The sequence below is a fragment of the Camelus bactrianus genome, chromosome 8 (genome assembly GCF_048773025.1).
Source record: "Camelus bactrianus isolate YW-2024 breed Bactrian camel chromosome 8, ASM4877302v1, whole genome shotgun sequence".
NCBI classification, from domain to species: domain Eukaryota; kingdom Metazoa; phylum Chordata; class Mammalia; order Artiodactyla; family Camelidae; genus Camelus; species Camelus bactrianus.
The window spans coordinates 43627416-43642185 of record NC_133546.1 but is presented as its reverse complement, the minus strand read 5'-3'; the positions used below and the strand labels follow the sequence as shown (position 1 = coordinate 43642185).

Sequence of the window (14770 nt, the reverse complement as noted above, 5' to 3'; positions counted from 1 at the left end):
CTGTTCTGACTGACCTCAGGAACCTTATGCCCTTCTTGATGGCTGTTAGGGTAAAAAAAATTTTTTAAGAATTGTAATTGGACATAAATGAACCAACTTTTACAAATTTGAGGGAAATGTAAACCAGAGATTTGTTTCAATCCTTTCAACTATATTATAAACACAGAGACTTCAATTTTGCAACTATCACTGTGTCAGACACAAAGTAGAATTCAGTAAATTATTATATTAATTCCCTATACATTGATAAGTAAAATATAATTTCTCCATAAGTCACAAGAGAAAATGTTTCCATTGTCTTGTTCTAGCACTTAGATTCTAAGAAAAATATTAAGAAGGAAAAGTTAAAAATAGCATGTTAAATACAAAAAAGTTACTGAAGAATTGTTTTAAATGGTGAACACTAGAAACAACCTAAATATAAACAGGGTATTTATTTATTTTATTAAACCAAACCCCTGCTGAATTCAGGCATTTGGACTGTTGAGTTCAGGTCATGCTGAATAAAAGAATAGCAACCCCAATCAAATACCAAATTGGTAACCTAGAAGATTAAATAAAGGAAACCTCCCAGAATATAGATGGGAAAGAGTCAAAAATGTTGAGAATGAATTTAAGAGACAGGGAAGATAGAGCATAAAAGGTCAACATTTCTTAATAACCATATCTGAAAAAGAAAACAAAAGAGGCAACAAAAGAAGAAATAAGTAACAGGAAATAAAAACTGCCGTAAACCAAAGACAAAAGAAAGGGCCCACTTTTCATGAGAAACTGGCAGAATTGGAAAAGGGGAGAGTGAAGGAGCGAAGGTAGGAGGAATGCAACTAAAGCTACTAAATACCACTTTTTAACTTTTAAAGTTCATGTTCATAGATCATCTATTCAAAAAATAAATAATCTGCAAAAGACACAGGAAACAAAGCTAGACAAAAAAAAAAACCCTGTATTTTCTAGAGAGACTTTGGTGAAACTTTAGAATGCATGGATAAAATAAAAACTCTTTAGAAATTCCAGAGGGGAAAAAAACAAGTTTCCATCAAGAAATACCAAAAGCCAAGAAGCAATAGTTTTGGGTTTCGAGAAAAAAATTATTCTTAATATAGAATTCTAATTTCAGCCCAACTATCAATCAGGTATGAGGACAAAAATCCTTATCAGACATGCAAGAACTCAGAAGATCTACACATTCTATATGAAAAAGCTACATAAAAAGATGTCCTCAACTAACCAACAACAACGAAAAAGAATCCAAGAAAAACCGACCATGGGATATAAAGAAAAACTGAGTATCACCCAGAAGACTTGAAGAAAGGGCAAAACAAATTAAGAAGATCATTAGGCATTAATTCTTGGAACATTGTTTCAAGCAGCACTTATTTGATATACAAGATTACATTTCCTTCTCCTGAGGCCTCAATATACTGATTCATTCAGCAATAAATAAATGTGATAATCATAATATTTTAAAGCTGTTGAATGGTTTCCAGTGTTCACTTTCTAAAATCAACCCTTGGGGGGAGGGAGGATGGGAATAGCACAGCAGTAGAGCATATGTTTAGTATGCACAAGACCCTGGGTTCAATCCCCAGTACCTCCATCAAAACTAACTAACTAAATAAATAAATAAACCTAATAACCACCCCTTCCAAAAAAAAAAAAAAAAAGCTGGGGAAAAAATCAACATACAGACAAAAATTAATGGATATATCATCCATTAATACAACAACAAACAAAATACATACAACAAACAAAAATAAATAAATAAATAAATAAATAAATAAAATATTTAATATAAATAAAATTAACACTATACTTTAAAAATTGGGAGATGGAGAAAGAGTAGGAAAAATGTGTTACTTTCCTTACATTCATATCAGGAAGACCACAGGTGATATATCCAAGTTGAGAAGCCAAGAAAAAGAAGTTTCAGTTAATAACTTAAAGTCATTAATGACAAAGAACATGAAAACGAATACATGTATGTATATGTACTACTGAACTATTATGCTGCACACCAGAAATTGACACAACATTGTAAACTGACTATACTTCAGTTGAAAAATGAAATAAAAATAGTCACACAAGTATTAACCACAAAAGTTTAAACTAACAAAGGTAATAAATCTGAAGGTTGAGATGGGAAAAGGAAAAACAGGGTAGTGAGATATCACAAAATTGCTCAGCTTTTCTAACAGAAAATCAACAGAAACTGCCCACAAAGTTGATAAATCAAGACACAGAATTATACACGTTAAAGTTACAATGGTAAGCACGAGCAACACTTAGAAACAGTCAACACTGGTAACCTCTGAGAAGTGAAGGAGGCTTGAGAGTGAGTAAGAAGGTAGACTTTTAGTTTTCATTTTACGTATAATTGTACTGTTAGTTTTTTTAATCATGTGCAACTATGATTTGATAAACTTTAATAGCATAAAAATAAAAATATTTCTCCTTTGGTACAAATATGCTATGAACATGAAAAGACTGCTGAGAAATTAGTTAATAGAACTCTGGCTTTCAAATTATATAAGTTTTCAGAAAGAAAAGAGGGTCAATGTTTTTTTAATTTGTACCAAAATCCAAAACACTAAGATTCACTCAGTGTTTAAGTCACTCAAAAGGCAAATATAAATGTAAAATGGAAAGGGGAAGAGAAAGCTAACTACAGTTTGTGCCTCAACCTGTTTGGTTCTTTCACCAGCGAGCTTATTCAACAATCATAACAAAAATAACTTTCCTACAGGAAGAAGCAACTAACTCACAAATGAGACAAAAAGTTTTCCCTCTTTTTTCCAGCAACCATGGACTTACCTTTCTGTCCAAATGTAAATATCTATAAATATCTGCAGAACAGTCTGCCATGGCAGGGCTTTGATGTATGGTGACAGAACAACACAACAAAGTTAGCTGGCCTACTTGGTAATTAAATCCATATTCTGATCACATTCAGCTTAGTAACAGATCAACCACAAAGTCTCACTGAAATAATACATTTAAATAGAAAATACACAACAGGTTTAAAACCTCTTTAAGGAGGCTGTGTATTTCCTTTAGAAAGGCTCATTCTATTAGCAATTAAAGGTATTTTGTAAATTATTTGAGGAGTTTACAGGGTTTTATTTCCTTTTGATCCATCATTCACTTCTATACGTATAAGAACTCAAACCCTCAATAAAAAACTACTGCTGCACACTTGTATCCTGAATTACATCCTGTCTTCTCTCTCGAGACTCTCTTTTATCCTGCACAATGCATGCTCAAAATGGCTATTACAGGAAGTGTGGCATTATCAGCTATTTACAAATGGACAAAAATCTTTAAATAGCTCTGTCAGCTACCTCTTTATGGTTCTAGACCTAAAAAACTACCTGTTTTTAAGGAAATATTCATGTTAGTAATTCAAAATATTAGAATGCTCTTTGAAAAAAAAGTCTTGTCCCTTTGTTTTGGAATCCAAAAGCAGCACTAAATTATATAGTCACATCATCACAAGAAAATGAATAAGTTGATCTTTAAAAACATATTAGTCAAATATTCTAATCATTTACCAACGAGAAAATTCCAAATTGTAATATACTGCCTTAAAGTCCTCTACATTGGTCTAACCCTCACTACACTACTTGAGCATTTTGCAAAATAAATACACAATTTAATATCATATATTAATTTTTTATCCAGTACATCCAGTTCAAAAATATAGCATGCAAAAGTAAAAACTCTTAATTCATCAGTATTGACATCCACTGTATTAAAAAACACTTTCCACTGATCTATTTTTTTTCCTATCTGAAACTCAGACAAGCCTTTCCCATGCTGCTAAAACAGTAATTTGCATTTCCTATGCAAACTAATAATTTAGAACTTATTTTTATGCATTAATAATTATTATTTTTAAAGCCTTAATATTTCCCTTCCTGATTCTCAGCCTGTCTCTAGTCCTTAGAGATTTATATCTGGTACATCACCATATTTGTCAAATAATTTCAAGCCATTACTTTCAAAGGTAAGGAGCTTCTAGAAACCTAACTTACAGTGATACTAATATGCACAAAAATACCATACCTACTAAGATATTCACCACACTGTACTAGCAAAAGACTGGAGACAGCCTAAATGTCCATCAAGAGGGGTAGTTAAATAAATTATGTAAGTCAATGGTGGGTGGAAGGATACAGCTCAAGTAATAGAGCACATGCTTAGCATTCACAAGGTCCTGTGTTCAACAGCCAGTAAAAACTTCCTCTAAAAATAAATAAACCTAACTACCCACCCCAAACAAAAATAAAAAGTAAAAAAATTAAAAATAATAAATTATTGAAGTCAATACAATGAAATATAATGGAACTATTATAAGGAACTAGGTATCTCTCTGTACATATGTAATGATCTTCAAGTTATACAGCTAAAAAGTATAAATAAGAAAGTATACAGAACACTACCATTTATCATTAAACACACGTACCCCCCAAAAAATCTCTAAAATGAAAAACCAAGAATGAGCACCTCTAGAAAGGGAAAAGGGAAGATTTACATACATTGTATATCTTTTTATGCACATGCACTTACTACTTGTTAAACACATATACTTACTAAACACATTACAAATAAAATACTTTTTTAAATAATCAAATGTCCTCAATTTCATTCACAATTTGACATCTTTTCAAGTATTGGTTTGCTTTATCAAACTATTTCAGCCTCAAATTTTCTCCTATAACTTGAAATAAAAAACACAGGCTTTCCTATTTTGTCTACACCATCACATACACATTTTTATTAAAAGGTCACTTCACGGATTTAAGAATTGTGTTCTTAAGCCATTTGTTCCAAAAACTCTAAACCTGTGAAGTCCAGTATCATAGCTACTAGCCAGCTTCTTGGTCACATTAATTGTTTATTGAGCCACATGTGAGTAATGGCTGCCATACTGGACAGCATACATGCATTTTAATCACTGCAGAAAGTCCTATTGGACATCACTGTTCTAGACCAAGGGCTGGCAAACTATAGACTATGGGCCAAATCCAGGACCAAATCTAGCACAACACTGTTTTCTCCTATTGGAACACAGTCGTTCTAACTTATATTCATTTGTACATTGTGGATACTTTGGCACTGCAACAGAAGATTCAAGTAATTGTGACATAGACGGTATGGCCCACAAAACCTAAAATATTTAGTATCTGCCTCTTTAAAGAAAAAGTTTGTCAACCACTGCTCTAGACAATTAAATTTCACTGAAAAGAACATTTCCCCCGGGCCTCAAAAATAGTTTTGAAAGTTTATAGTGCATAAATGAAGAACCAATTAAACATAAGCCAATGTCCACTTGATTTACTAAGTACTAAAAGTACTTAATTTTTTAACATGAACACACATCAAAAAATTTCCTAAAATATGTTTGAACACTGACATTTTCTAAGCATCTCTAAAAAACAGCTGATAAAAGCACAAGACAGATTACTACAGTCAAACAATTTTAATAGAGCTGATTTAAGAGAAAAAATGCTCAATAATTCAAAAAATTACCTATGTTCTTTACCAACCTATTAAAAGAAATATACCAACTATCTTGAAAAGCAGCATATAATTTCTTAGAGCTTACATGCCCAACCCTCTACAAGGTGCTGGAAATAGGATATGACCCATTTGTAGCTAACAGTTTATGGGGCAGGTTAATATTACATAGTGATATTATACACATAAAAACAAAGAGGGGCAGAAGCACAGATAATGACTACACTATGTGAGTAGGGGAAGGCTTCTGGAAGAAAAGCTATTTGAAATGGGTACTAAAGTGTGGGTAGGAGTTTGCCAGGTTTGTGGGAGGGGATGGGGAAAGGAATGGCAGAGCAATGTCATTCTAGTTTGAATGTAGAAAAAAGAAAACAAGACACGAAGAGGACTTAGAAAATCCTAGAAAACATCAGCAGTTCAATACTACAGAAGCACATGGCTTGAATATACTGAAGAAAAGGAGGAAGGTGGTGGCAGGTGTAAAGGCTGTGAAGACTAAAGACTTTCAGATTCAAATGCAAATGGCTTCACAGGCCAAACTAAGGAATTAAGATCAGCTGCAACTGTATGAGCCACAGAGAATCAGAGTTTTCCAAGAAGAGATACGGTATGATTGATTTGATTTGATTTTGTAGGAAAATGACACTAGCAACTTGGATATCGGACTATAGCGAGAAAAAGACAAATAATGGCAGAGACTAATTCAGCCACTACGCAAATCAGAGATGATGGCTAAAAGTAATGACAGTGAAGATGACGAGAAACCAGATGAAGAGAAACAACTACATAAAGACATAAGGTAGAATCTATAGGCCTGTACTCCTACTGTTTTAAAATGCCCCTTGTATGTGATACTTTCCCTTTTCCTGTTTCCAAGTACAGATGTAGTATCTTTTGCATGGAAAATTTTATACAGTAAAATTGCCAAAACTGGAGGCAATATGGTCTTTTTTTTTTTCCCTCAAGGTACTAGGGGGGAAAACACATTTAAAAATGCAAAAACAAGAGTCAAAACATGTAGATTACAGGTTTGTCTTTGGTGAGACTATGCGCATGACAACCTCTTAAAAACTCTGGTTTTCTCATCTGTAAAAAGATGAAATTAGACTAGATGATCTAAAACTCTTGAAAGTTCTAAAATTCTATAATCATAGTGATATAGCTTTAATGTTCAGGAGGTCACCAAAGAAATGCAAATACAATCAACTACTTTAACTAAAAACCAAATGTGAAAACTCCATCAAAAACAGGGAGATGCTCTTGTACCTACTACTACTTACCTATATGTATCTACATATACCTACTACATTTATTGTGAAGAATTTGATGACATACATTAAGAGATGCAGTCACCAATTAATACTCATCTGAAACACTAAGCCAAAACTGAAACTTTGTAAGATGTCTGTCAGACATTTCACTTTCAGTCACTATCTTTCAAAAACAACTCCAAAAAGGAACATTTTTATTGGAGTGGTTCAAAAGACTAAATGAACGTCTGCAAGGCTGAACAGTAGTATTGTTAGGTACAACACTTTTCAAACATAACACTATCCTATGGAATCATGTTTGTCTGAACCTCTTATTCACAAAAGAACTTAATATTCCTTTATCAATCGAAAATAGAAGTGTTTCAAACTTGATAAATATGGTCTTGAGATTTGTAAACATACCGTTGTGTGTGACTTTCTACTAATATTGACAGAAAAACTGTATTACAAATTCTTGCTCGTACTAAAAAGTCTAGAAATATTCTAAACTGATTTCTCTTCAAGGATAACTTTTCAGCCTGATTTTTTTTTTAAGGATAGTTGGGTCAAAAGACTCTCAAAACAAAAAGATGGAACAAATAATATTTTTATTAAAGGTGACCAAGATGTCAATCTTACGTTTCATTCTGTTAAACATTTATGTAGCATAATTAATATAGCCTAAGTTAAAGTTATATTTCAAGCGATATAACATTCTAAGGTTTTGTAAACTGTAGTATTAAACTATAAGCAGAGGCTTTTCTAATGATGTTTTATGTTACATTACTTCTTCCACTGTTTCTTCTGGAGACCCGAACAATTTTCTGGTTATACACTACATTATATACACCAGAATAATATTGCCTTAAGGTATTCATGTGACTTCTTTCTTGCTTCCAAAAATAGCACTATACATTTTTCTGAATTAATCAAAATAAAGTCTGGAAAGAGTTAAAATGTAATTTACTATGGCCTGAGTGTAAAATCCTTTACTATTCAAATTTGTGTCACAGTTTAAAACCATCACTAAAAACTTTGTTATTTCAAATAGCTGATATCAATGAACATAAAACTAATCCTGCTACCAACCTGCAAGAGATGTATTTACTGTAAAGCCTCAGATCTCAACTAGACTCTAGGTCCAAGAAAAAAACCTCTATATTGATTTTTCCTACAAGTAGTTTAGTGATTTAAACTAATGCTTTCAGATTCTGCAAGTTTTTTTAAAGCATAACATTTTGAAGATACACAAACGGATCTTACTCTACTAAAGAAGTTTTACTAATTCTAATCAAACAAATTTCACTCAAGAAGGAAGTGTATTCAAATCAGGAATTTTATTAGAGAGGGAAATATTCAAAAAGAACAAACAGAAGTAGGAATTAAATTATGTTTTTCTGTTGCAGCCCATGCTATTCAAATACAATTCAGAAGCAGAATTTTTAACTTTTCTCCAAAGTTGTCTGCTAAAACACAACTATTTTAACAACGATAAAATTAAAATACATTTTTCAAACTCCAGACCAAATACATTACAAGTTAGCATGAGGAGTATGAAAACCACCTCTGATGTGTTTTGTAACACCAACGTTCAAATAGGAACGCTAGATGTGCTTTCCCCAAATATATCTGATAAGATTCCCACAGGAACACCAGTATAACAAGTAGGGTGGATATTCCAAAACAAAATACAAGTTAATTATAGTACTTCACATTTCAAGATACTCATTCAAGGACACCTGGCAATTAACTGAGAGAATTATGAGAAAAGTTTACAAACAACTGAATACTAGGGGGCCCATTCAGTTATAACAAGAGAAAAAATTATTTGAATAACAATCTTTTACACTTTCATAGAACCTTGTAATTTTCACTATACTTTATGATAGAACTGTTTATAAAGTTACGCTTTCTCCTGCCGGTATAAAATCAGCGCGCGCGCGCACACACACACACATCCCCCACCTACTTTGGTCCCAGAGTTCATCAATCAACCATATCAATTACAACAGAGTGCGGAGAACGATAAGCAGCACTTCAGATTTTACTAAAGTCACTGCGGCAGATATTCAGAAATGTTCGCTACGATGCTAAAAACTCTCTTCCACAGTTTGATCGTCTCTTAAGTCTAAGCAGGACAGGCAGACGTTCCCGCGATCACTAACTCTGGGGGAGGGGAAGTCCTGCCAGGATCTGTCCTGAGGTGAGACTGGCTTAAACCCAGGCGGGGAGCTGGCTCCACCTGTCCTGGAGTACAAGCCCTTGTGCCCTCCAGGACGAAGAAGACGCGTTCTCAATACAACGTCCAGCTCGCCTTCTTCTAAGAGAACAATCAGTAAGGGCTTCCTAAGGGATTCCTACGGATCTCCCTCAACTCCCAGGAAAACAAAGGTTCAGGCCCAGCTCTATTCACTTCCATTCCATTCTGGATAATGTATGCCTGATAAACCCAGCACGCAGTCATTTGGCAAAGGATGGAGTGTAAGACATAAGAATATCCAAGGTAGGGGGAAATGAGTTACCCGAACGAACTCTGAAGTTCTGCAGGTAAAATGCAGTATCTCAGAAGGTCCTACATTCGAGAGAAGGTGCGGAATTGGGAACTGAGATGTGAGAAAGCGAAACAGGAGGCGGGTGAGGAGGGGTTGAGAAGTGATCGGGTATACGACAGGGACAGGAGGGACTGCGCGGAAGGGCCTTGGGCTGGCCTGCCCCAAGGGCGAAGGTGCCTAGCGGCTCAGACCCATGAGGCTGGCGAGGACCCAGGCGCTCCGACGCCCGACGGACTCCTCGGCGAGGTTTCAAACCGCCGCCCTGGGAGGCACTCAGCCGATTGGAAGTTCCACCACGACCGTCACTAGCCCAGGGCCGGAGAGGCAACTCCTCGGTGGAGCTCTCCCAGCCTTCCGCGTCTCTCCAGGAGACCAGACCCCACAAACTCCACCTCCAACCGAGGTCTCAACTCTAGTCCCGCCGCCAGCTCCATGCACGCGGAGGGTGCCCTCCTGGACGGGACCCAAGCCCCGCGACCCGGCTGCGCCGCGGGAGTTCTAGGGGCGCGACGGGGCCGCGCGGGGGGACGAGCAAAACCTGCGTCCCTCAGCGTCTGCCCTGGGACGCGGCCCCGCGACCACCTCCCCCTCGTCCCCCAGGCACGGCCCGACCCGGCTCCCACCCACCCATCCCGCGCGGTCGCGGGCAGGGCGAGGACCCGAGCGAGCCTACTCCCCCCGCCCCTGCTCTTACCCATCTTTCCGCCTCGCCTTGTAGACGTGCCCGTAGGTGCCGCGTCCCACTTTGCACCCTTCGTACTCAAACAAATCCTCCACCCGCTCCCGCTCCGCCGCCAGCTTCGCCTTGAAATCATAATCCATTGTCTGCTTTCCCCATAGAGGCACCGGGACGCGGGGGCCGCCGCCGCTCAGTCCCTCCTCCTCCTCCCCCCGCGACCGCCGCTCCACTTCTCCAACAGCCGCCTCTCGGGCGCGCGCGCGCCACCCGCCGCCCCGCGATCAGCCTTCAGCAAGGGACTCCTCGGCGGCCGCAGCAGCCACCTCCTCCACCTCCTCCTCCTCCTCCTCCTCCTCCGCGGCGGCAGCGGCGGCTCCCGCAGGCACCCCCAGTCCCGCCTCCCCCCTTCATTTCCTTGTTTTGGAACCTGGTGGGCCGCGCCGCGGCTTCCTCGAGCTCATTAACGAACCAGCCCGCCCACCTCGAGGTTGCGGAGGCTCCTGGGAAATGTAGTTCCCTAGGCCTCAGGAGCGGTGAAGTTTTGCTGGTGAAAGAAATACAACTCCCAGGTTGGCTGGGGCCGCTACAGCCCCGCCTCCACGAGGCATACAAGCCTGCGCACTGGGGCCGCCCCTCCCCCTCAGGTAGCGCTGGACTGCCAGTTCCTGTGAAGGTGGAAAGCGCGAAGTTGCACTACGCTTTCTGCGAGTCTGTGGGACCCGGTGGAAAGAAAGTCCTTATTCTGATGTGAGGAAGGTATTCCGTTATAACTGCCCCCGGGCGAGGAGGAGACTAGAAAGTATTTAACAAGCGCCTTGCCCAGGAATTTGCTCTAGTGGTTTGCGAGGCGAGGACTGTGGTTAGGGCAGTTGTACTGCAGACTGTCGTTGTTTGTTTTTTGCGGCAATTGGTCCGCCTATTGCCCCGCCCCCGTCCAACTGCTCATTGGCAGGGGCTAGAGAATGACGTACTCGTTGGTGCGTGGGTATCCCCAGGCTTTGGCTTTTTTCCCGCTCTTGATTGGTAATTGAATGTGCTCGGTTCTTCCTGATAGGTTAATCTTTTTTCTTTACGATGCAAAAACAGTATTTCAAATGCTGAACACCCAGCGGTTTCCTAGTTCTAGCCTCGGTCTGAAAACGTGTAACTTCTGGGCCGTAGCAGCCAATCATCCTTTTCTTGGCACTCTAGCCCTGGTCTCATCCCCGCATAGGCGGTTCCCACAGCCAAGCTTTTGGCCATCTGTCTAAGGACAATATAAGTGCCTACAGGATGCAGCGTTTTAAAAACAATCATTTGGTGTGGATTGTAAAGGACTTTTTACAGTTTATGCATAATGGTGACGTTCTCCTAGAATGTTTAAGAAAGTTTCCTTAATCAAGGTGAACACTGATCCATTATTACGTGGATAAACATATCAGATGCTTGGGATACAATCTTATACATGACTGGTGCTAGGATAGGGCTTATATACCACATTCAGTGCGAGCACAGAGGAGGGAATTGTCAATTCTACAAGAAGTGGTAAGGAAAGTTAATCGTGATATGTTTGCTTGGTTTTGGAAGAAACCTGGGAAAGAAGCGGAAGGAGGAGGAAGGATCGTTTCTTTACTACAGCAGTTAAGTTTTCTAAGAAACTTCCGCAGATCTGGAAGTAAATCATGAAGTGTCTGAGTGTCTTCTTTCCAGACACTACGATAAGTGCTCGGGATAACAGATGAAAATTGGTCTTTTCCATCGGGGAACTAAAACCTATTGAAGAAATAAACATGCAAGCAAGTTAAAAAATAAACTGTGTGGGTACAAAGAGCAACAGTAGAATAGGAGGACTTCCAAAAGTGTCAAGGTAGACTTCATTAAGGAGGTGGGTTTGAGCCAAAATTTGAAGTATCTTATTTGGAGGACAGGTGGGGAAATAGGGAGTTGGGAATTAATTCAGGCAAAACGGCACATATGTATCTCATGAGAGAATCTGATATATTCTGACAATTACAACTAGCTTGAACATTACAGGTTAAGGCAGAGAAAGGAGACGGCTAAGAAGAGACTGGAGAGATAAGCAGAGGTTAAATTATGAAGAACTATATATGTCAAGCAGAAGCTTTAGATTTCATCATTCTATAGGCAGTGGAAAGCCATTGAAGACTTTTGAGCTAAGAAGTACTGTAATCAATGTTATGTATTAAAAAAAAATCCTTCTGACAACAGTGTTCAGGATAGATTGGAGGAAGGTAAGAAGAGTAAAACCACTGCATTGATTCTTGTAAAATACAAGAATCTGAACTATGGAGGAGCAGTGCTGATTATGAGAAAAAGGCAGATACCAGAACTGTTTACGAATCAAAGTCAGTAGGACCTGGTGATTAATTAAATGTTGGATTAGGGGTTAGAGAATCATCCAAGATGACTTTAAGGTTTTTGGCTTTAATAATAAAGTAAGAAATAAAGTAATAGGAGAAATTTTTAAAGAGGATGATGAATTTGACTGACACAAGTTGAGTTTGAAATACCTGTGGGGCATCAAGATAGAAATAAATAAGCAGGTGAATATTTTTACCTGCCAAAAGGAAGTCTGGCCTAAGTATAGACTAGGAAATCATTAGTGTATGATGGAGGGGTGTGGAGAATATTTTTTGGTTGGTTGCTGTTTTTAAATAGGGGATTTGCATTCATTTTAACCTTCTTATGTCTTCAAAATATCCCTGTAAAATATGTTGTATTATTACTCCAATTTTACATATGAACAAACTGAGACAGCCAGTAAATAGCAGAGCCAGGGACTAATGAATATGCACTTGGGAGTAAAGGAAAGTGGAAAAGTCTATTAGTAAAAAATCAAATGTAGATTATGAAAAGCTTAACTAAAAAACTCAAAAAATTTGACCACACCCTATGTTACCAACAACAGAGAGAAACAGATACTCTCCTGCATTGCCAGTAAAAGTATATATTCACAAAATATATGCCAATATGTACATTAGATTTTAGTCTTGGCAACATCTATCAGAATTACATAACAGATCCTGCAGTTATACTCCTGATGGTGGATGCTGTGATGAGCCTTCCCAGACTCCCCTTACTGTTCCCCAAGGTGCTAGGAGTGCAGCCACAGACAGCCTTCATCTGTCAACCCTCTTCAGGAACTGCCTTAGCTAAAGAGCCACCTCACCTCACCGTTTTCCTAGAGCAGCCCACAACCAATGGCTGATCAATGCAGGGATATAAAGGCCCAGACCTCTCATCCCAGTTCAAGACAACTCTCATGGGTCATCTTATCTTCAGAACTTCCTGTGGAGTTGATTCAGGCCATCACTGAGTATGCATTTCAGATCGACTTCTCAATCTCCTTCGTCCTGCTTTATCCCTTTTCCTTCCAGAGGTATTGATCCTAGTAATAGTCTGTAATAAACTAATTACCTATTAATCTCCATCTCAGGTTCTGCCTCCCCAGGAGCCCAACTTGTGGAATTCCCTATGTGTGCCAGGTGATATAATTCAAGGTTATTCGTTGAGTATTGTTTCTAATAGGAAAGGACTGGGAAACAACAGAAATGTTCATTAGAAGAGGGCTGGATAAAGAAATTATGGCACATCCAGCAATGGATTATTATGCACCCCTAAAAATAATGTGAAAGCTGTGAAAGATATGCCTCCCATATCTCCTCCCTGCAGGAAGGTCCCAGTTGCTAAGCTCTGAATGTACCATTGCGTTTGCAATGAGCCCACACTCCCCAGGGTTGCTTCTAGTCTATAACTGAACCTAGCAGCATACTAAGGCAGGTCTGTTTCTGCAAGATGCACAATTCTTCTGACAGGTGAAGTTAGCTTAAGGACTCCCCAGGCTGAAGCCTATCTGAAACTTTCTTAGAGCTGTATTGCTGTCTTGAGTCACTGCCTACTCAACCCTCCTTTCTTCCCTCTCTCCTTCCCAGGGGTCAACCAACATCAAAATCTGACAGCTCCTTCAACTCCCTCCTCCTTCTCCCTCATAGACATTTCCTCCAATAAACGTCTTGCATGTCCAATCCTATCCTGCTATCTGCTTTTCAGAAGACCTGAGCAATGAGGAAATTGTTTAGGTACTGAAATGAAAAGACCTCTGAGATCTATTTTTAACTAAAAAAAGGAAGACTCAGAAGATTGTCTATAATATGCTAACATGTTTATACAAAAGAAAAAAATACATATTTGCATATATATGCATGACTTGTCTCTAAAAGACCCACAAGAAACTCTTCGCTCAGGGAAGGAAAACTGTGCTTAAGAAACAGAGGTAGGAGAGAGAATTTGTGTTTTTATACCTTTTTGAATTTTGATCCATGAAATGTTGCCTTTTGAAAGGTAAATAAATAATTTTTTTTAAAATAGGAGCTTGACTAAGAAAGGAAGGAGAAAGATAGGACTGTAACTACCATGGTCAAGAGAGGTTCAGAGTTTTGTTACTAGTTTGTTTTTAATAGAAGGAAGGAACTTTTCATATATTGAGGGGAAAGAGCTGGCAGAGAAAGAAAAGGCAAAACCAATACTTAGAACCACCCTATTTTTCAGTACAGTATTCAATAAATGACATGCGATATTCAATACTTTATTATAAAATAGGCTTTGCATTAGATGATTTTGCCCAACTGTAGACTAATATAAGTGTTCTGAGCACATTTAAGGTAGGCTAGGCTAAGCTATGATGTTCGGTAGGTTAGGTGTATTAAATGCAGTTTTGACTTAATGATATTTTCAATTTAACGATGGACTTATTTGGACATAACCCCATCACA

General features: G+C 38.4%; 1 protein-coding gene across 2 annotated transcripts in view; it reads right to left on the bottom strand.

The window, feature by feature from the left end:
* CDK19 (cyclin dependent kinase 19) overlaps positions 1 to 10294 on the bottom strand; it is a 136146-nt gene extending 125852 nt beyond the window's left edge. Inside the window, exon 1 of one of the 2 annotated variants that reach the window (XM_074368481.1) lies at positions 10014 to 10294. In XM_074368481.1, the coding sequence (XP_074224582.1) occupies positions 10014 to 10141 (128 nt within the window). In that variant the 5' untranslated portion in view covers positions 10142 to 10294. The remainder of the gene's footprint in view (positions 1 to 10013) is intronic. The other variant, XM_074368482.1, reaches the window with a different exon arrangement.
* Between the last annotated feature and the right edge of the window lie 4476 nt (positions 10295 to 14770).